At 56.6% G+C, this 21,676-nt stretch overlaps 1 protein-coding gene across 1 annotated transcript; it reads right to left on the reverse strand.

Moving 5' to 3' along the window:
- Positions 1-109: 109 nt before the first annotated feature.
- NEUROD2 (neuronal differentiation 2) lies at positions 110-3,250 on the reverse strand. The gene is made up of 2 exons (XM_023204265.1): positions 3,058-3,250; positions 110-1,932 (listed from the first exon to the last, which is right to left on the reverse strand). The coding sequence occupies exon 2, from the start codon at positions 1,925-1,927 to the stop codon at positions 779-781; it is 1,149 nt and encodes a 382-aa protein (XP_023060033.1). The 5' UTR covers positions 1,928-1,932; positions 3,058-3,250; the 3' UTR covers positions 110-778.
- Positions 3,251-21,676: the final 18,426 nt, after the last annotated feature.

The raw sequence follows: 21,676 nt of genomic DNA on the forward strand, positions 1-21,676 counted from the left end.
TTTTTTTTTTTTTTTTTTTTTTTTCTCTTTTTTTGTTTTTAAAACTTCTTTTCTCTTTTTTCCCCGCATAGATATTTGTGTCTTTGATTATTGGTAGTAGTGGTTTTTTTTTTTTTTTTTTTTTTGTATGTTTGTTTGTTTAAAAAAAGGAAAAGGGAAAAACGGATTCTAGTTACAAATTTTCTTGGCCTCTCTCTCCTCTCAATCCGCTTTCCCCTCCCGCCAAAATTAAAATCGCAAAACGCGGAGACTGGAGGTTGTGGGTGAGGCCGTTCCAGGCCCGGGCTCCGGCACCCTGACTTCTACCCTCTTCAAGAAAGAGGGAGCGCCTGGCTCCTTTCTGCCTCGGCAGCTGGGTGTCTGTTTTTAAAATAATAATGAGAGGGTAAAACGCGTTCCATTGCTCAGCTGCCCCCTTACCAACGCCTTGGGCCTGCAGGGAGGAGGGGGAGGAGGAAACCTCAGCGAAGATATTGGGAATGGGGGAGGGGTGTCTCCAGGGAGCGCCCGGAGACTGGTCCCTGGAGAAGCACTCCTTGGGAGAGAGGAGGAGGGAACCCCTTGGGGAGAGAGAAGGCGAGTCCCCTGGGGGAAGCGAGGCCCCTGGGACGGGCCACCCACAGGTAACAGGACTGCGCTGCCCCAGGAGAGCGGCAGGACCGGTGGCCCGCTCCCCGCGCCCGGCGCTGGGGTCGGTGGGGGTGTCCCTGCGCTCTGGGGGCTGGGGATAGGGGGGCGGGCAAAGGCAAAAGAAAAAGAAGGGAGCCGGCGCGAAGTCTCAGTTATGAAAAAACGCATTGAGCTCCTCGTACATGGGGCCCCGGTCATGGTGAAGGTGCATATCGTAAGACAAGAGATTCTCCGAGTGGACGCCCCCGCGCACAGCCGACGAGCCGAAGACTAGCCCGTGGCCCGTGGGCCGCGAGCCGGGCAGCGCCGAGTAGTGCATAGAGTAGTGGTAGCTTTTCTCGTGGTCGGGCGAGGAGTCCTGCTTGAGCGAGAAGTTGCCATTGAGACAGAGCGGGGGGCTGAGCGGGCCCTCGTACTCGGAGCTGTTGTAGTCCGGGCTCGCGCCGCCACCGCCTGCCGCAGCATACAGCGTCTCGTAGGCGGCGCAGTAGCCGTGGGTCCGCAGGGCGTGCGCCGCGCCGCCGCCCAGGCCGCCGGCCGCCTGGCACTGTGCGCCCGCTAGGCGCGAGCACGGGTACGGGTAGGGGTGCATGGCGAACGGGCCGCCCGAGCCGTGGAAGCGGCCGGCACCGTCGGCGCCTTGCTCCGTGAGGAAGTTGCGCGAGTTGAGCTGCAGACAGCCGGCCACCAGATTGGTGGTGGGCTGCGACAGACCCTTGCACAGAGTCTGCACGTAGGACACCAGGTCTGGCCGCTTGCCGGAGCGCAGGATCTCCGAGAGCGCCCAGATGTAGTTCTTGGCTAGGCGCAGCGTCTCGATCTTGGACAACTTCTGCGTCTTGGAGTAGCAGGGCACCACCTTGCGCAGGTTGTCCAGGGCTGCGTTCAGGTCGTGCATGCGGTTGCGCTCCCGCGCGTTCGCCTTCTGTCGCCGAAGCTTGGAGCGCTCCAAGCGCGCCTTGGTCATCTTGCGCTTCTTGGGGCCGCGCTTCTTGGGCCGCTCGCCCTCCGCCTCGTCCAGTCCTTCTTCCTCCTCCTCTTCCTCCTCCTCCTCGCCCCCCAGCTCGCCTTCCTCCTTGACCTCGGCCAACGTGGCCTCCGGCCCCTCTTCTCCACGGAGAGGAACTGGCTTGGCTGCCCGGGCTGGCCCCGGAGCCCCCGGCCCGGGCGCAGGCGGTGGCGGTGGCGGCGCGTCGCCCTTGTCGCTCCTCGGCTCGTCGTCTTCGCCGTCGCCCCAGCTGGCGAACTTGGGCACGTCCGAGAGAAGGCCGGGCTCGCTGAACAGGCGGGTCAGCATGGTGCCTGAGGGCGTCCCGTGGGCGGGAAGGGGAGAGAGACAGCACAAAGTGAGGGGCACGCTGGGGTCACGACGTCCCCCACAACCCGCCTCCACCCCCGAGTCTCGTGCAGGCTTCTGCCTAGGCTACCCTGGATGCCCACCTCCGCCGCCTGCCCCGCCCAGAGCCGGCCCAGCCCTACCCGGCTGCCGGCCTGGGATCTCGGCCCAGGCCCTCTCCCCGGCTCTGGGCCCCGGCTCCACCCCTCGCTTGAATCGGGGGCTGCTCCCCGCGCCTGCTTCTTCTCAGGGTCAGGGCGGAGACCGGGTGGGGGTTTTAGGGACCAGATATCTTTGCCAGGGGAGGCGGCGCACTCGCCCTGAAAGCCTGTTCTCTCCTGGCAGTGGAGAGAGGCTGGTCGGCCGCCGGTGGGGACAGCTGCCCCGCTCAGCGCTCTCGCGGCCCGGGCCCCTCGGCCCAGCTCCCTTATCCCTCCCGTGGCTCTCACCCCCACGCTCCCTAATCCAATTTGCAACTTGGCTGCGCGCCGCCCCTTGCTTGGCCCCCACCCCCGCACCCCCAATTCCAGAGGCGCGAGGATCGTCTCCTGTAGCCGATGCGTCCCCAGCTCCTGGAGCCGGCTCTGGGCGGTGAGGACTGAAGCATCAGGGCATGGGGAGGAGACTGAGAGAAACGAGCCCAGTCCGTCCCCCCTACGGTCAGGGACCCCCTTCCCCCTTCAAGCTGCCTCCCTCCCACACGGCTCTTCAGATCTCGTTGTATTTGGGGATTGATGGGGAAAAATCCAAATTTGTTTGTTTGCTTCCCTTTTTTTTGGTGGTGGGGAAAGGTCGCAGGTTTTTTGGGACAACCATGGAGGGGTCCTCCGTCTCGGCCTCTTCTCATCTCCCCCTCCGTGATCCTGCCTCCCCCTCACCCCACCGAGCCCATCGCAGGCAGAGACACCTCCTCTGCAGCCCCCTGGGCTGCAGCCCCTAAGGGAGAGAGAATCTGGGGCGCCTCCGATGCCCACCCAATGAAGGGGGCATCATCCCAGGAAGGAGGTATTTGAGGAACCTCCTTTCGGCCGAAGCTGCCGCCCCTCCTCCCAACCGGCGGGTCAGATCTAGCTCCCTTTCGGACAACTTACCTCGGAGAGGAGTCAAGGGGAGAGGGGAGGGGAGGGGGGGAGGGGGCAAGAGAGAGAGGGGGGAGAAGCGGGATCTTCTCGCTTATTTCATTGTTCCCCCATCTTCAGGGAGCGGGGGCAGCGGCTCCTCAAGGCGGCGGGCGCCGGCGTCTTCAGAGCGCCATGCGAACCGCGGAGCGAGTGTGGCATCTCTACCAGGCGGGGTACCAGCCTCTATGCCAGGCCATATGGGCTTGGCACGTCACGGGCAGCAGCTATCACATGAGAGACGGTGATTGGCATGCGTCTGCACTGGGGGAGAGCCGGCTCCCCCGGGACCCGCCGCCATCTGTCACTCTCCACTCCAAAAAAAAAAAAAATTAAATAAATAAAGGAAATAAATAAATATTTCTGCTGCCCTCCCCTCCCCGCCCAACGCAAGGAAAGCAGGGATTGAGAGGAAGGTGGGAGGAGTTGCCCCCCTGGATATAGAGTCCCCCGCATGGGAACAATGGGGTGGCAAGGCTGGACACTGGGGACTCGTGGTAGCCAATTCTATCCTCCCTCAGGGTCTCGCTCTGTCCATTTCCTCCCCTGCAGGCCCCCAAGGTGGGTCAGGAACCAGACCCTGGGCTGGGGAGAGGGGACCTCTGTGCTTGCCCCCACTCCCCAGGAGGGTCCCCTTGGCCACAAAGGGACAGCTGAGGCCCCCTCCCAGGATGGCTGTAAGGGGCATCCCTGGCCCGAGCCCCATAGGTAGATATTGGCACCATGCCATCCCTCATCCCTGTCTGCCCCTCCCCCACCCGCCCTCACGCACACACAACATATGTGGCTAAACGAAATTCAAACCAAGGGAAAGCCAGAGAAAGGGAAAGATGTGCCTGGATGTCTGTGCCTCTGCATGGGCGTGTGTGTGTCTGTGGGGACATGTGTGTATCTGTGGAGTCAGCCGATGGGAGATCTTTCTTTGGTTGTTGGAGGCGTATCCATGTTAGGGTGGAGGTGGGGAGGGGCTGTGAGATGAGCCTGTGCACCACCCATCTGGGGGTGGAGGGGAGGGTCTAAGTCTGGATTCCTAACCTAGAAACCTCTCACTCTCCTCCTCCCACTGTCAGACAGGTGACCAGTCCACCAGCGGCTTTCTCTCTTGGCCTTCAGACTTGGTTATTTGAGGGAGGAGGAACAGGCAGTGCTGAGAACTGCCTAAGTTCCTGGATGAGACTCAAGCATTCTCTTCCGCTTGTGAAAAATCTGAAAATACTCAAGCCAACCCCAGTAATCCCAAGAGTGGCCAAGGGGAGGTAGGTCAGACAGGTGTCTTGATAAGGAAGGTAGAAATTGCTGTTTTATCTTGTGGCTCACCTTTCAACCCTCTCACTGGGCCACACGCAGATACAAATGGCACAGGTTGAAGAGGTGGCTTTGGATACACACACACACACACACACACACACACACACACACTGTCATGCACACACACATACACACACATATGCATGCATACACATGCACACACATACCTGTTCCTCACCCTGTGGTGTGGAAAAAATAGAGAACACACCGCTACTCAGATAGACACATGTATGTGAGCAGGATCACAGCCTGGTGTAGACAGACCCTTGTCCACACCCCATTTCGGGCATTTGTGTGTTTTAGACCTACATTTCATGCCCCTCCAGACACTCTGGTTGACATATGCACACAACTTCAATTATACTTTCAGCACACACATGTTGATGTCCACCATGTGCCAAGCACTGAGGTGGTACAAAAATGAGCATGGGGAGGCCTTTATCCTCAGTCTGGGTGGGCAGGCTCTCTCCCTCTAGAGGCTCCCCAGGGACCTTGGTAAGACACTGATCTGATGTTGGGTAGGCTGGATTAAGTTCTAAATAGAGACACACATCAGGAGGCCTTGGAGATAGGGGTGCCAGTGCTGCCTGAGACTCTTGGTGCTGCCTGAGTCACTTGGCCAGGAGTTGGAAGTAGCCTGAGAATGTACCTCTCCAACTCCTCCTCTTACAGAGGCCCATGGAGGGAAACTGACCTGCCTAGGAACACAGACGGGAAACACAGAACTGGGCCTAGAACTCAGGCACTTGACCCACAGGCCAGTGCTCCACTTATAAGCCCACAATCTGCCTTAGTGGTCTCTAAAAATAAGCCTACCATGGTTCCCTTCATTCACGGAGCCTGGGTCTGCAAGGGGAATCTCATCTATGGCAGATAGTTGGGGTGGGGGGATTCTGGGCATGGCAGAGAAAGAGGCCAAAGGATAGGCCTCGGGTAGGCCAGAGACTCAGGAGTGCTGGCCAGCCCCCACCAAGTCTGGGCACAGCCTCGAAGGCTTTGCAATCCCTTTACTGAGGCAGGGTCCTCAATTCTGACTAGCAGCCTTTTTCCTGGAGTCTCCCGGCTCTGTGGTATTTCGATTACATGCCCATGCTCTGGGCTTCTGATTCCTGGCCAACCCCATTACCAACTTAAAAAAAATGCTGGGCCCAGCACAGTGGCTCACACCGTAATACCAACAGTTTGGGACGCTAAGGCCAGCAGATCCCTTCAGCTCATGAGTTCGAGACCAGCCTGTGCAACATAGTGAAACTCTGCCTCTGCCTAAAATACAAAAATTAGCCAGGCATGGCGGTGCATGCCTGTAGTCCCAGCTACTCCGGAGGCGGAGGTGAGAGGATCGCTTGAGACCAGGAGGCAGAGGCTGAAGAAAGCTGTGATCACGCCACTGCACTCCAGCCTGGGTGATAGAGCTAGACCTTGTCTCAAAAAATAAAAAAAAATTTAAAAAAAATGCTGAATGCTTTGAGCAAGTTATATAACATGTCTTGGTCTTGATTTCCTCATCTGTAAAATGGGACAAATTATGCTACACCCTCATAGGGCTGTTGTTAATACTAAATGGGATAATCCATGCCATGAATGAGCCTCCAATAAATGCCAACTCTTAATTAAAACACCTTTACAATATTATGCTTACAATGTTAATTTTTTTGCCCATACCCCTCCCCACACACATTCAGAATGCTTGCTTTATATAGAAACTGAATTTTTGTTGAATTGATGGGCAAGTGAATGGATGAATAAGTGAACAAATGCTTCCTTGGGGGAGAAAGTTGTGCCTTCTTGCCTTCTCCCTTGGACACTGAGGGCTGGGTTAAACCCACCAGGGGTCTCACAGGCCCCTCCAGGCAGGAGGCAAAAACTTGGTCAGGATAGGGGAGCCCTCGGGTGGGGGGTTCCTGCCACCCTTCCAGGCACCTGTCAGGAATGACCTCAACTCTCTGGGTCTGAGAAGCTCCCCTCAGTCACCCGGAGAAGGAGGCCTGAGGTTGGGGCTGTGCACCTGAGGACTTCATCCCTTTCGTTCTGTCTCCTGCCTCTGTCTTTTCTTCCTTCAGAAAAATGGAACAAGTTTTTCTCACTCGACACATTTCAACTTTTTTTTAGAAGATACAATAAAAACCAGGGGAAAATTGGAACAGAGGGAGGTGTGGGATGGGCCTGCTTCAGACATGGGCTTGAAAGAGGCACAACACGTGTGTTCACATACACACGAGCAAGCATGAACACGCGGGGACATACGCGTGTCTCTCTGTGCACCAGAGATGCAGAGATGCAGTGACGGAGAGACAGAAAGAGCCAGAAATGGAAGGAAGGAGACGGAAGGAGAAGGACACCCAGAGATGCCATCTGTTCCTCCCCCTGGCATTGGGGGAAGGGAGTTGGTGAGGGGCCTGGTCCCCTCCAGGTCTCTGAGAGAAAAAAGGGAGTGATGGGCACCTCAGCCAGGCCTGGAAGGCCCCCATTGCTGCTGCCCACTCCTCTTGGAAGGAGCTGGGAGCTGGGGGGCCTGAGGTTCCCATGGAGACATAGCCCCATCCCAAGGGAGGCCACAGTCTGGGCACCTAAAATGGCTGCCTCAGAGGGGTAGCGGCCATTTTGTACAGGCTCAGGTCCTGGGGGCAGGGGTGAGGGGGGCAGAGTGTGTGTGTCAGGGAGGTGGGAGGTCATCCCTGAGGAGTCTGGGGGACTCTTGCTCAGGGCACAGGAAGAGTGTTCTAGAAACTGCTCTTGTTATCCCCCCTGCTCCACCAAAATGCATACGTAAATCTTTAACTGCTCCACTCCATTCTGACACCCGGAAGGACAGCTAGCCAGTCACCACCCCCCGAATAAGATTGGTGGTCACCACCCCCCAAATGAGATTGGTGGGGGCAAATGTGCTGAAGGACACTTGATTTCCCACCAAAGCTCCAGGCAGGGAGGGCGGCGGCAGGTGGATCAAACCCAGGTGTCCAGCCCCTGGCCTCAGCCACACATTTATCTACCTCCTGGGGCCTCTCTGGGTTGAGTGGGGCCAGCAGGTGAGAATCCAGCGAGCTTGGGAGCGCGGGAAGGGAGGGGGCTGCCTGTCTTCTCACTCCCCTCCTCAGATTTGAGGGGAAGGGCAGGAATTTGGAGATCATTGAGGGGCCTGTGTTCCTGCCATTAGCCGTGCTGTGGGGGGAAGGGGAGAGGGAGGGGACGGGCTGGCATTGCCCAGCAGTGTTCCAGCAGTTCAAGATGCTCGAAGATTCCTCCTGAAGCATCAGAGCACCTGCCACCTCCCTCCCCAGCCCCTGCCCCACATCAAGTCCAAAGGATGCTGGGGGAGGGGAACCTGCAGCTTCTTCCTGGCTCTGGGGTGGGCACCTGCCCCACTGCCCCCTCCTCCCCGCCCGCCGCAGTATGCCGGGGAGCGGCGGGCACGCCAGATGGCGTGGCTGAGAATGCGGCGACGTTGCCGGGAGGTGAGGGCTGGCACGGGTGATATGCGGCTGCGTGCCTTGTGGTGCCATGGGGGAGGGGAGGGCAGGGCCAGTGAGGTGTAGCCCCCTCCTCCGTGCTGACCTCCTGCCCTGACCTCCACTCACCACCAAGATTCTCTTCAACTTCCTCTGCCTGCTCCTTTTGGGTGTGGGCCTAGACCCCACCCAGAGATGGGTGGGACCGGCCTAAGGCTGACAGACAGAGGTCAGACCTCTGTTGCATCCTTGTCCCCCTGTCGCACCCCCAATCAGGGACAAAGGATGGATTGAGGAGACCCACCAGTCCTGCACCAAAGCCACCCCCCTCTGGATTGTTTCCTTGCTCTAAAGGTGGCATGACCTTTGCTCCAGTAACCTTTGACTTCTGGCCTCTAAGCCCTGTTTTTCTGAGAAGAGCTCTTTCCCTCATGGGCACTGGTCCCTGAGTTTCCCTTTGGTCAAATGCATTCTCATTTCTCACTAAGATGCTTCCTGGACACCTCCTCCTGGAAGCCTTCCCTGACCTCCCCGGGCAGGGTAGCTTACCACCCTTTGTTAGAAGGATCCATTTACCCATCTGTCTCCTTGCCTGGACCCTGGTGATGACTTGTTCTGTATCTCTTTAGTCTCAGGCTTCATACTGGGCAACATAGTGAGACTCCCATCTCTAAAATAAATAAAAATGCCCAGGAAAGAGTCTTCACCCTTTATGCCAGGCAGTCCTTCCCAGGTTCACGCCTGGGGCTGATTCAACCTGCCTGGTGCCACACACACAGCTCTCACTGAGTTCGTGCTTAATACATGCTTGTTGCATTAATGCCCATCTGGGTCAGAGAGTTTGGGTCCTGGGACCTTTCTCCTGAGACCCTCGTAAAGCAGAAAAGCTGAGGGTCCCGGTCAAGCCCAGAGTCCTCAGCCCCTTCCCTTGCCTTTTGCACAAATTGCAGTCTGGAGAGGTGGACTTGGGATGGGGGAGGCCACAGATTTCCCCCAAAGAAGGGCAAGGAGGCTGAGCCTGGGACTGCCAGACTTGCTTCCTGGTACCAGGCCCTGATGCTGAGGCCACAGGGCCTGCTGTGGATTTCCTGCTTGTTCTCCACACCTTCACCTTTCAGCAGGCTCAGAGCCCCCTCCTTCTTACCCCACCCGACTCTTGCTCTGCGTGGGGCACTCTGAGGCGAGATGAGGTCCAGGGACACAGCTGCGTCCCGCTCCCGCTGCTGCATCTCTGTTGATGCTGCTCCCAGTATCTCAGAACCCTTCTGTCTTATGGGCCTGACCCAGTCCCTCCTCTTCCGGGAAGTTGGCCGTGACTTCTTAAGGGCCCTTGCTTCTCTGGCTTCCCTCACTGGACCAAGGCTACCCACCCTGCACATCCTATCCAAAATGCAAATCCAAACATGGTATTTGCCTATTCTGGCACCTTCCATGGCTCCCCAGTGCCCCTAAGATGAGGCCATGCTCTTTAGGGACACCCCTGATTTAGCTGCTGCTTTTATCTGTGCCCTCAGCAGCTCCAACTATTTCTGATTTCATAAGCCTCATGCCTAGGAACCTTTGTTCAGGCTGTTCTCTCTTCCTGAGGTGTCCAGTCCAGCTTCCTCACGCCTTAAGCCTAAGCATCACCTCCTCCAGGAAGCCACTCTGGGCAGCACATTTCATGAAGGCAGGAAGTGGACCCAGGGCCTGGCACACAGAATCCTCAATATATAGCTGTGGCACCAAGATCTGTCCTGCCCCTGTTGGAGGGTGGTGTTGGTTCTTCTGCCCCCAAAATGTAAGGCTGCAGCCAGCACAGGACCTCTACCCACAGGAAGTCCCTCCTCGAAATCTTCCCTCTTTTCTCTTCAGCTTCCCCACCAATACCAGAACTGACATGGAATGTCAGTTTTCCCCTTTGTAAAATGGGCGTGCTAATAAGCTTCAGATGAGCTAACAGCTCTGTCCAGAGGTGGCTGATTTTGCCTCAAGCCTCTGATCAGCGTTATTTTTTTTCCTTTATTTTTTCTTTTATATTTATTTATTTATTTATTTTTGAGACAGGGTCTCGTTCTGTCACCTAGGCTGGAGTACAGTGGCACAATCTCAGCTCACTGCAGCCTCCACTTCCTGGGCTCAAGCAATCTTCCCACCTCAGCCTCCTGAGTAACTGGGATTACAGGCATAAGCCACTGCGCCCGGTCTCACTTTTGTATTTTTAGTAGAGATGGGGTTTCATCATGTTGACCAGGCTGGTCTCGAACTCCTGACCTCAAGAGATCTGCCCACCTTGGCCTCCCAAAGTGTTGGGATTACAGGCGTGAGCCCTGCACCTGGCCCAGTGTTATTTTTTTTTATTTCATTCCTGCAGCTCTCTTCATCACCATATCTTTGTTCTGCTTCTCTTGTGAGTTTTCCATGGAGAAGTTGATATGTCTTGCTCCAGCCCTTCCCAAACTCACTCCCAGAGTCCACACAGGAAGGCAGATGAACAGGGAGCTCAAGGTGGCAACTGGACCAGAGTTAGCAGCCGTGACCTTGGTCAGATCATGTAACCCCCTGCTTCCTCATCTGTAAAATGGGACTAGTGCCACGGTTCACCTGGTCACCTGCAGTTCAGCACTGATGGGAGGAACAAAAGGATGGCAGGTTAGGAAGTGCGCTCTTGGGTGGCCAAGTGCTGGTGGATGGCGGATGGGGAACTCCTTCCTGATGCTGCAGCACAGGGCAGTGGGGAGAGCACAGGACCAGGCTGCATCCTGGGCTCTCTTTCCTTAGGGTGGGCACTGTTGTGATCTTCACTGTGACCTGGGTATTTCCCAGTTTCTGCCCCTGGAAATCAGAGCCAGGGATCTGGGCTGGAGAATTTTAGGGGCTTGGCGCTGGACTATTCTCTGAAACGTCCCTTGAGCCCATGGGTGCAGGGGACATATGGGCCTGACAGTAGGCATGGATGACCCACACCTTAGTGGTGGTGCTGGTGCTCAGGAGGACAGCCCCAAAGGGTCACTGGGGCAGAATGTATGGTGTATGTGCAGGACATGGCCAGGCTAGGAGGTCACAATTTAACCTGAGATCTCTTGAGTCAGCCCCAGGAGTAAACCTGGGAAGGACTGCCTGGCATAAAGGGTGGAGATTCCTTCCTTCTTTCCTTCCTTCCTTCCTTCCTTCCTTCCTTCCTTCCTTCCTTCCTTCCTTCCTTCCTTTTCTCCTTTCCTCCCTCCCTCCCTCCCTTCCTTCCTTTTTTCTTTTTTTGAGACAGAGTCTTGCTCTGTCGCCCAGGCTGGAGTGCAATGGTGCGATCCCAGCTCACTGCAACCTCTGTCTCCCGGTTCAAGCAATTCTCCTGCCTCAGCCTCCTGAGTAACTAGGACTACAGGCGCACGCCACCATGCCCAGTGAGGCAGGTCTCGAACTCCTGACCTCAAGGAATCCACCCACTTTGGCCTACCAAAGTGCTGGGATTACAGGTGTGAGTCACCATGCCCAGTCATTTTTTTTTGTTTTGTTTTTAGAGACAAGAGTGTTGCTATGTCGCTCAGGCTGGACTCAAATACCTGGCTTCAAGCAATCTTCCCACCCGAGCCTCCCAGTCCCTGTAGCTGGGACTACAGGCCCACACCTCCGTGCCCTGCCTGGCTTTTTAATTGGCGTCCACAGGGAGGGAAGGGAATAGTCTAGAGAGGTAGGGTCTCATGGACCCACTCCCCATTTTACAGATGTAGAAGCCACAGAGAGGGGAAGCAACCTGCCTGGTGTCACACAATAAGTGAGTGGCAGGGCGTGGACAGGAAACCAGGACCCTGTTGCCACTTTGGGGTCCTCCCATTCCCAGAGCCTCAGCACTGTGTGATAATATACTTAATAATGTAATAATGACAATGGTGAGTGCTATCTGTGCCAGGCACTGGCCTTCACAGGAATCTTAGTTTATTCTTGACAAGACATCTGTGGGAGGGATTCCTACAACCACCACTTAAAGACCAGCATGCTGAAGCGCAGAGAGGTTGCCGTCAAGGCTGATGTGTCAGGGTCACATAGCTAGAAAGTGGCAGAGCTGGGATTCAAACCAAGTTTGGCTTGACTCCAGGGTTCATGCTCTTACTCACTATTATGAAGTGTGTCCCTTTCTCCGAAACAGCTGTGGTCTCCTCTCCACACCCTAGGACCAGCAGACCCCACAATGGAAAGGGAAAGGAGGGTACCCTGGGAAGGACTTGTGCCCAGGGTTTGCCCTCTGGCCAGGTCCCCAAGTCACAGGAGCTATGCCTTGGCCTGGATCTATCAAGTTCTGCTCATGGGTGGGTAGGTGGGTGGAGGCTGCTTCTAAACACAGAGAGGGAGCAGTCACATTAAACATGGAGTTTTTCCACCCTGTATGCCATTTCCCTCAGCTTCTTCAGAAGACGCCCTCCTAGCCCTGGCAGACTCAGAGAGGTGCTGCCTCCACCAGGAAGTCCTCCCTGATGTCCCCTGATGGCGCTCCCTCCGCTGGCCCTTGGCACCGCGTTGAACATTTGGGGATGGACGATCCAGCTTTAGGAGCGCCAGCTTCACAACTTGCTCACCAGTTGCCTAGAGCCCCCGCCCCCGTCTGCCCTCCCGTCTGTAAAATGTGAATAAGGAGGCTTGCCTCACAAAATCTTTGCGAGGAGGAGCAGCGGCGTCCTAGGAGCAAGCACCTGGCGCCCGATGGGCCCCCGCCACTCGCTCCTTCTCCTCCTTGTCCTTCTGCTGGCTTGCTCCCGCTTCTCCCCTCGCCACCCCCGCCCCGCGCCTGGCACGGCGCCCGGCGCGCCCCAGCCGCCCAATCCCGGCTCGCAGCCCTGACTTCCTGCCTGCCGGGCTCCCTCGGCACGTGCCCAGCGCCCCCTGGGACCGCGCGCCCTCCCGGGCGGCCTCCCCTGGCGCCCTCCCGCCCAGAGCAGGGCTTAGAGGCGCAGGTCGCCCCGGCTCGGAGGTGGGGCCGGGCGGGCCGGCCGCGGCGGCGGAAAGGGGACGCTGCCCCTTTAAGGTGCCACCGCCGCGTGGCAGGGAAACAGCTTGTGCCAGCCCCATTCCGCCCGGCTCCGCTCGCTACAAGAAACACAATGCATAACAATCAGGCGCGCGCTTGGAGCCGTGCCACGCGGCGCGGGCGGGGCGGGGCTGCTGGCTGGGCCGGGCGGGGGCGCCAGGGTCGCGACCCCCGACCTGCGTCCTGGGCCCGCAGGGGAGTCCTGCCCCATGCTCCCGGGCGCGGCCGCCCTGTGCCCCAGCGAGGTGCCCGGGTGCCCCCCGCCTCGCCCGTGCTCGCCTCCCCTCCCTCCCCGCCATCGCGCTCCCTACAAAGTTCATTCCCACTAACTCTTTTCCAGGCCACTTCCCCCTCACATCTGACAATCGGGGCCCCTCATTCTCCCAGTAATCACTCCACTGCACTAATTGCACATGCAAATATGCAAATGCGTATTAATTAATTACTATACTAATTAGTTCTGTGGTATTTGCGAGCAATAAATCATTGGATGGGAGCGAGGAAGCTGGAGACCTGGCCCATTTTCATTCTGCATAAAATTTTAATGGTCTCTCTGGCTGATCCGGGACGGCAGCGCGCGGAGAGTCTCTTAAAGGGCCAGTGGCGGCGGGAAGGGGTAGCGGCGGGGATCGCCGGTGACCCCGGCGGGACTGGCGCCCTGGACGGGCTTGGAGATGGGGCCTCACGTTCTGCAGGGGCCGTCTCCGGCGTGCGGTGGCTTCTGCCTCCCGCTCTGGGGCTCAGTGTCCTCCCAAGTGGCTTCTAAGGAGAGAACGTGGGAGGGGACCAGGAGGCTGAGCTAGGATTCTTTAATAAAGGAAAGAAGTCTAGGAGATGTGAGAGGCCAATGCCAAGGCTTTGGGACCCCAGGTAGCCTGGGAGACAGGAATGAAGACTCCATCTCCTGGATGGCTGAGTAAACTGAGGCACAGGACAGGCCAATCTTAGCTCCCACCCCTCTTCTCCCAAGGGGAGGGAAGCTAGAAGGATGCTCTGGGTGGCCCCCGCCTTTTCTTGTATCTCATGGGGGCCACAAGGTTGGGTGTGCCTCCAGCTTTCCCCTTCCATATGATCAAACCGCTGCCCTGCCCCCATGGGCACCAGCTGGCACCCTGGCAGAGTAGTCCTGGGCTTGAGTGGGCCCTTGGGACCCTGCTTTATTTCCAGGAGGTAGTCAGGACCCGGGCACAGGGAGGGGGCTGGCTGCTTTGCAGGGCCATTGACCCGGGGAGTCAGACGGAACCAGTTGTGCTCATGCCAGGGTGTAGGAGGATACCAGAGGTGGGCACCTTAAGGAGGTGGGGACTGTGGGCTTGTCCTGAGCTGGTATTCCCCATGCCAGGGTCTCTATTCTGGTTCTGCTCAGCCTCCAACCTTTTGCCAGCAACAAGCCCCTGGATGAGGCACAGTCTAAGGAGGGTCAGTGCTCTAGTGGGGGCCGATGATAATGACAGCAACTAACAAGACTATTAACTCAGCAAACATTTATTTAGCGGGAGAACTATTCAGCAAGCTCTAGGTGCCTCACGACCCCCCAGTGACACAAGTTCTGTTAAAGTGTCCGTTTTAAGGATGGAGAAACAGGGGCACACGAAGCTTAAGCAACCTGCTCAAGGTCACCCAGCTGTGAGGAGTGGAGTGGAGTTTGAACCAGACAGTCCAGCTCTGACATCCGGGTTCTTCCCAGCACTCCGCCTCTCCCCACCACCATTTCTGTAGCTCCTGCTCTGATCCATGTCCTGTGCTAAGAACTGCATGGGCAGTATCCCATCCAACCCTTGCAACAACCCAGAAGGTAGGTTCTGGAATTATCTCCATGTGGAACACAAGGCTCAGAGAGGTTGACTAAGCTGTTCTGAAACACACAGGGAAGATGTAGCAAGGCCAGGCTCACACCGGGCCTGTGCGAGGGGCAGAGTCCAACAGAGTGCCCCAGGCCCTCTGATGCCTCCCCATCTCTGTCCCTGCTGGGATCTCTGCCTCCTGGCAGAGCAAGAGGGCGTCATGACAGCCCCTGCTGACTAGAGAAATGGAAGGGCTTTCGGTTAGATGGTGGGGAGAACTTGCTTCTTGAAAGGTGGGGGCTCCGGCGGCTGTGGTGGGATGGAGCCTTTTCTTCCCTTTCCAGAAGCAGGCCAAGAAAGGGCCTTGGCTGTGTAGTGGGAGATGGATGGGGATGGGGGTGGAGGGGTTGGGGAGAACAGAAGGGCCCAGAATGATAAAGCCTTATGAGGACCACATAACTCAGGAATCCTGGCTGGGTTTTAAAAATTTTGTCCCTGATAGGCCGGGCGCAGTGGCTCACACCTGTAATCCTAGCACTTTGGGAGGCCAAGGCAGGCCGATCACTTGAGGTCAGGAGTTCGAGACCAGCCTGGCCAACATGGTGAAACCCTGTCTCTACTAAAACTACAAAATTAGCTGGGTGTGGTGGCGGGCGTCTGTAATCTCAGCTACTTGGAAAGCTGAGTCAGGAGAATTGCTTGAACCTGGGAGGCGAAGGTTGCAGTGAGCCAAGATCGCTGCCACTGCACTCCAGTTTGGGGGACAAGAGCAAGACTCCGTCTCAAAAAAAAAAAAAAATTGTCCCTGCATTCCTACCTGCCCCCCACCCATTTCCCCTGGCAATCTCTTGGGCACCCCTACCACAATAATTGCTATTTGGCTTTCCTATTTGGGTTTTCCAGGCGCTTCGGTCTCCAGCAGGGGGATGAGAAGATAATACTAAGCATCACTTTGTAATAAATCACATTTTAAAACTGTGTGCTTATGAGCATCAACTTGCTTAGTTTTTAAAATTCTATTGTTATCCCCATTTTATAAATGGAGACACCAAGGAAGGAAAGAGAGGTTAAATGACTTGGCCAAGGTCACACAGCTAGTAAGTGGTAGAACTGGGACTTGAACTTCTGAGCTGGGGTGCTTCACCACCCTGCACACGCTGAGCCAGATTGATCCCCTTGCCCAGCAGTCAGGGATCATGGTGGCAGCTGGCCTTTCACCCTGGGTGCCTTTGGAACTTGCAGATGCAAAGAGAAAGAACGGGCCTCAAGCCTGCAGTTCACACGGCCCCGCCCCACATGAATTTTCATGATGCTGTTTATATGTTAGTAGAAGCTGGGCAAAGTGAGTGTTCAGGTGGCCCCGATCCCTCCTCACTAGAGCTTCAGGACGGGTGAGCAGGCACCAGGAGCTCCAGAACAGGATGCTATCCCAGCCTCTCTTGCTTCTTCCCAGCCCACCCCTGAGAGCACAGCAGGGTCAGGGAGTCTGTTAGCATCTGTCAGGGGGTCCACCCTGAGACAGAACACTGGGATTCCAGTGCTCTCAGGATCCCCTTACCTCCTGGTGGCTCAGGGGGGCTTCCCCAGGGAATCTGGACACCCTCATTTCCCCAGAACTAGAGAAACCTTTGACACCCACCTTCCGGACCTGGAAGTCCGGTGGGAGGTGGGGATTGTGGGACTTACGGAGGGATGGCCCTTGGGCTGCAGCCCATTAGGAAAGAAAACTCATCCCTATCTCAGCACTCCACTGACGACCAGAGAAGCTGGGTTCATCAAGGTCCACACCCCACCCCCGCCCCCGCCCACAGCCCCGCAAGATGCCCAGTTTCTGGGTGAATGGGGGCAAGTTGGAGAGGTTGGAGGAAGAAGGCAGGAGGGGCAGGCTGGCGGCTCTGAGCTTCTCCATGTAGCCCCCGGGGCCGGGTGCCTGGGCAGGAGGACGGGGCAGAGCAGCTGCTGGCGATTTATTAAGCAGTCACGGAAAAATTGGTTTATAAATTAACAGCTGTTTTAACTTTAGGGCCTCTTCTTCAGGGAATGGAAGCAGCCGACTGGACCGGGATTGGAGTGTGTGAGGCTGGTGGAGGGAGTGGGAGGCGGCAGGCTCCGGCAGCTGGCATTCTTCGGGGGCAGCCTCAGCTGGCACCTCGGGGGGCACCAGGCAGTGGCCAGAGCAGGGGGTCTCCAGGTGCCGGGGGCTGAGGCTGCCCCCCTGTGGGCTGCAGCTTGCTCTTTTCTCAACAACCTCCCAGCTCCCACCTGGGGGCGCCAGAGGGCACATATAAGGCTGTACTCGTTTGTGCCACCAGAGGGCAGCCTCCGCACATTGATTTCTGCTGCTCCCGAGAACGGTCCAAACTGGCGGGACTGAGCGAGAGAGAAACCTGGTCCAGGGCAGAGAAAGAGAGGAGCCCGCTGCACTGCGTGCACGCGATCTTCCACGCGTCCATCCTGAACGTGTTAAAAGCAGCAGTTAAAGCGGGAGGGCTCTGGAGTTAGACTGTCTGCGTTTGAACCCAGGCTCTGGGCAAAAGCTGCTGAACCTCTCTGAATCTAATAGCCTCATCTGTGAATTGGAAGGATACCAGCAAGGATTAAATGAGAGTGCATAGGAAGGGCCTAGCCCGGTGCCCAGCACAGAGGCTCCCTATATGTAACTGTTGTCAATTTCTGACTCATGTATTCATCTATTCATTCACTTCTCAAACCATCCTCTCGGCGTCATGCAGTGCCTGCTGTATTCTGGGTACTGTGGTAGGTCGGTGATGATGTAAACAGAGATGACGGCCGACGACGGTGGCTCACGCCTGTAATCCCAGCCCTTTGGGAGGCCAAGGCAGAAGGATCACTTGAGCCCAGGAGTTCCAGACCAGCCTGGGCAACAAAGTGAGACCCTGTCTCTACAAAAAATAATATAAAAAAATTAGCCGGCTGTGGTGATGCACATCTGTAGTTCCAGCAACACAGAAGGCTGAGGCAGGAGGATCGTTTGAGCCTAGGAGGTCGAGGCTGCAGTGAGCCGTGATGGCGCCACTGCCCTCCAGCCTGGGCAACAGAGCAAGACCCTGTCTCAAAAAAAAAAAAAAAAAAAAAAAAAAAAGATGAGAAAGACACGTATCAAAATAGTGTGCCAAGAGTTATGATATACCCAATGAGGGCAGAAGGGAGATCGACTTGGATTGGAGCAAAAACAAACGTTCTGGGGTGACAGAAACATTATATATCTGTATTGTGGTGGTGGTCAAATGCTATATAAATTTCCAAAAACTCATTGAAATGTATATTTAACACTTTATTGTATGCGAACTGTAACTCCACAAAATTTGGAACAAAGCACCTAAGCACCCAATGTGAATTTACTGAATGGGCAAAGGGACGGGTGATGGGTGAATGAATGAATGAGTCCGTGTGTAAATGAGCGTCTCAGATTGTTGTCCACCTGTCCTGGTGCCACCACTGCTCCTATCGAGGGTGTCCTTGCCCTCTGCTCTTGGGTACACGGCCTTCCCCAGAGGAGGTGGGCCTTGGAATTCCTCTTCCTCCCCTGTCCCCACTTCTCCCTTCCCCCAAGGGCAGGGAAACAGGCCCAGGGCTCCCAGCCAGCACTCCCGGCTCCTCTCAGGGTGCTTCCTGGGACTTCCGGGGCCTCCCTTCCAGCTGCCACATGCCAACCCAGCCAGCTCAGCTCCGTGGTGTCAAGGTCACGGGTATGATGCCCAACTCCAGACCCGCGGTGCCTGCAGTAGCTACCCAAACCCTGGTCGACTCCGCCACCTGCCGGCTCTTTCCGGATGCGCATCCCGAGAGCTCTGGGGAAGCCGGAAACTCGATCAAGGGCTATCAGGAATCCTGCCCTGGCGGGGGCTTTATTTTTCTTCCTATTGAATCGTCACAGCCACCATGTGAGGTGGGCTCTGAAGCATAAGGAAACTGAGGCACAGAGAGTAGTTAGGAAATGTGTCCAAGTTCACACAGTAAGTTACAGACCTGAAATTCCTACCCAGGGCTGGGACTTCCCAGCTGATGTTGTGTCCAGGTAAACACATCTTGCTTGGGAGGAGTGGGGGACAGATCCGAGTGTCCCTTCTCCCCCCATCCGGGGAAGAGGGCAAAGGCCTCACACCACCCTCCCAAATTTTCCCTCCAGAGGTGAATGCAGGGCCTCCTGCACGCCAGGCCCCGCAGCGGGCATCCAGCAATGGCATGAAGATACATCATGGGAAAGAAACGCCTCAAAATAGTGTACTCAGACCTATGGTACATCAACAGACACCCTACCACCAACTTTTTCTGTCAGTCCAAGCAGAGAGACCCACAGTTCAATCAGAGTTAAGTCAAATGAGGTCTTGAATTTGTTCCTTGGACCCAACCGCCTGTGCTTCTAACCCAAGAATAATAACTAAGGAGTGGCATATTATTTTTACATCTTATTTGCATATGATTAATTCTAAGTCAAAGTGAATGCAGGGCACCCTGGCCCTTTGCTTCTCAGCGCCCTCCGACCCCGACCCTGTGCCTGGTCCTGGCCACCTCCCCCCGCCCCTGCCGGGCTCCCCTGTCCCCAGCAGCCCCTCCCCACTCCTTGCCCTTGCCCACCCCTCCCCCAGCTCCCCGGAGTCCCATCCCCTTCCTCCTCTGTCGCCCACGCAGCCCCCACCACCTGGCCGCCCACCTGAAAAACTTTTCCCCAAGTTCTTGAGAAGTCGCGTAGGATCCAGGAGAGAAAAATCAAAGTAATAAAACCTAATTTAATTCCTAACGGAGGGCAGAGCTGTGAGCTGCAATTATCTTAATGCTGAGCTATTTTTACTCTCTCTCCATCTCTGTCTTCTGCCTTTCTCCGTTGTGAGGCTCCCTCTCTCTCTCTGCCTCCCTTTGTCTCTCCATCTCTCAACTATGTTTTCTGTTCCTCTTTGCTTTCTCCTCTCTCCCCCCAATCTCTCTCTCACGTCCTGTCTCTGTGAAGTCTTTTCCTCCTCCTTCGTGTCTGTCCCCTGTGTCTGTCCCTCCGTCAGCCAGTCTTCCCCACCCTTCTTGGCCCCAGGATTTAGATGCCAGAAGTGTGGGTGCCTGGCCACAGGCTGGGGGAGATGGGCAAACACCGTCCCTCTGCTCCCAAAGACCTCATCTTCCAGGCCTAGCTGAGAGGGAGGCTTCTCTGCCCTCATTTCCCTTCTCAGCTGCCCCAGCCTGGGATCCGGGGAATGTTTCCTGATCTGGGGTCTCCCAGAGCTCCAATAAGTTCAGCAGAGCCTCCGTAAATAAGCCCTCCTGCTCAAATGGGGCTCAGCTGCCATGTTCCCTGAGGCCTTTTCAGCTCCGACAGGCTCTGAGGTGCAACTGGTGGTCATGCCTCCCTGTCTCCATCCTCTCATCACCCTCCCAGCTGTCCTCAGTCCCCTTCATCCTCACGATCCTTCCCCACACCGCCAGCACTGGCCACAAGCCCCTTCCCCACCTCTGCCCAACCAGTGGCTGTCCGGGCCACTGCCTGGGTCATGCCCTTCCTGTACCCCTTCTTCCTTTCAGGGCCTCCTTATTTACCCTCCCAAGGCATTGCCAAATTGGCCTTTGCATTCCCCACCACACCCCATCTTCGACAGAGGTTCTGAGCCAAGCTAGGGGCTGCCAGAGATGCCTACACCCCTGGGCTGACAACTTGGCATCCGGCTGTTTCCCAACAAGTATATAAGTCAACAAACATACAGGGACTTGAGCCAGGCCTGGGGTTGGCCGATGTGGAGCTGGGTGACCAGGACATCCCGCTCCTATGAGCAACACTCTGACGCTCCTGCCACTCTTTCCCTCACCCCCAGAGTGGGCCCTGACCCCAATTCCAGAAGATTCCTCTGGCCTCTCACTCCACCAAGGACCCAGATGCTGGGGCTGGGAGTGGAAAAGCTGCAGGAGGATTGGGGGTAGGGAAGGCTCCTGCCAGTTTCAGGCCTGAGAGTGACCAGGAGAGAGGACGCCAACACAAACAGAGCCCCAGGAAGACATGCTATGTACACGCCTACACACGCACCCTCTCAGTGCTAGACAGAAGCATTCAGACCCTCTGCGCAGCCCCAAGGAGGGAAACAGCAGCTCCGGCAAAGGTACCCAAGGCCCGGACAGATAGACAGGGATATTCCACCCACAGGGCCAGCTCCTCCTGTTCCCGCTCCAGAGACACACACAAACACCTCTAGAGAGAGAGAGACTCACACCTGTCTCCCCCAACCCGGCTTCTGAATGCACCAAATTCACGCATGTGATGGCACGTGTATAGGCAGCCCCCAAACCGCCCAACTCTGGGTCGGTCCTGTCCTCCCCACCCCATTAGATCTGGAGAGGAAAAACAGGAGCCACGTGAATCCAGGGTACATCATGGCAGGGCGCATTCCTCTTCTCCCTCACAGGAGCGCTCACACATTCACAACCTCATACCCCCAGCAACTGCACTGCGGGAGCTGTGGATACAGTCCCCCACTCCCTGCAAGCTGGCACACGCCTGCCCATCACCTTGACAGCCTCTGACATCCTCCCCGACACCCACACCCTCCCCTGCACACACGCAGTCCTCCCACATCCTGCCACTCACACCTGCATCTTTGACACTCTGACACACTTACACAGACACACACCACACCGACCCCCCAACACACACTCCCAGGCTATGGGCACCAAAGGGCCCCGGCACTCCCCTGCACACTCTCCCTGCCACGATGACTGACACGTGTCCTCCCACACACAACTCGGTCACACTCGCTGCCTTTCCAGGACACCCCCATTCACAGCGTGACAGGCTGGTACTCTCCCCACGACCTCACAGGCCTCCCTGAAATTCCCAGTGCCAGGACCACGAAGGGGTTAAAGCCAGAGTCCTGCCTCCCCGCTGCCCCTCTCCCCCTCCCTCCCCCTTTATCCTCTCTGCTGGACTCCATCAATAATGCAGCTTCAAGTTCTGGGGAGGCCGCAGGGGGCCCCCCAGCTGGCTCCCCCGGCGTTGGCTCTAACTCCCACCCTCCTCCCAGCCCCAGGAGAACACGATTCTCCGTGCTCATTGGCCA

Source organism: Piliocolobus tephrosceles, chromosome 16, assembly GCF_002776525.5.
Source record: "Piliocolobus tephrosceles isolate RC106 chromosome 16, ASM277652v3, whole genome shotgun sequence".
Lineage (NCBI taxonomy): Eukaryota > Metazoa > Chordata > Mammalia > Primates > Cercopithecidae > Piliocolobus > Piliocolobus tephrosceles.

What these genes read in the sequence shown, in the direction of transcription:
- NEUROD2 (XM_023204265.1), bottom strand. Translation starts at nt 1,927, where the DNA reads ATGCTGACCCGCCTGTTCAGCGAGCCCGGCCTTCTCTCGGACGTGCCC.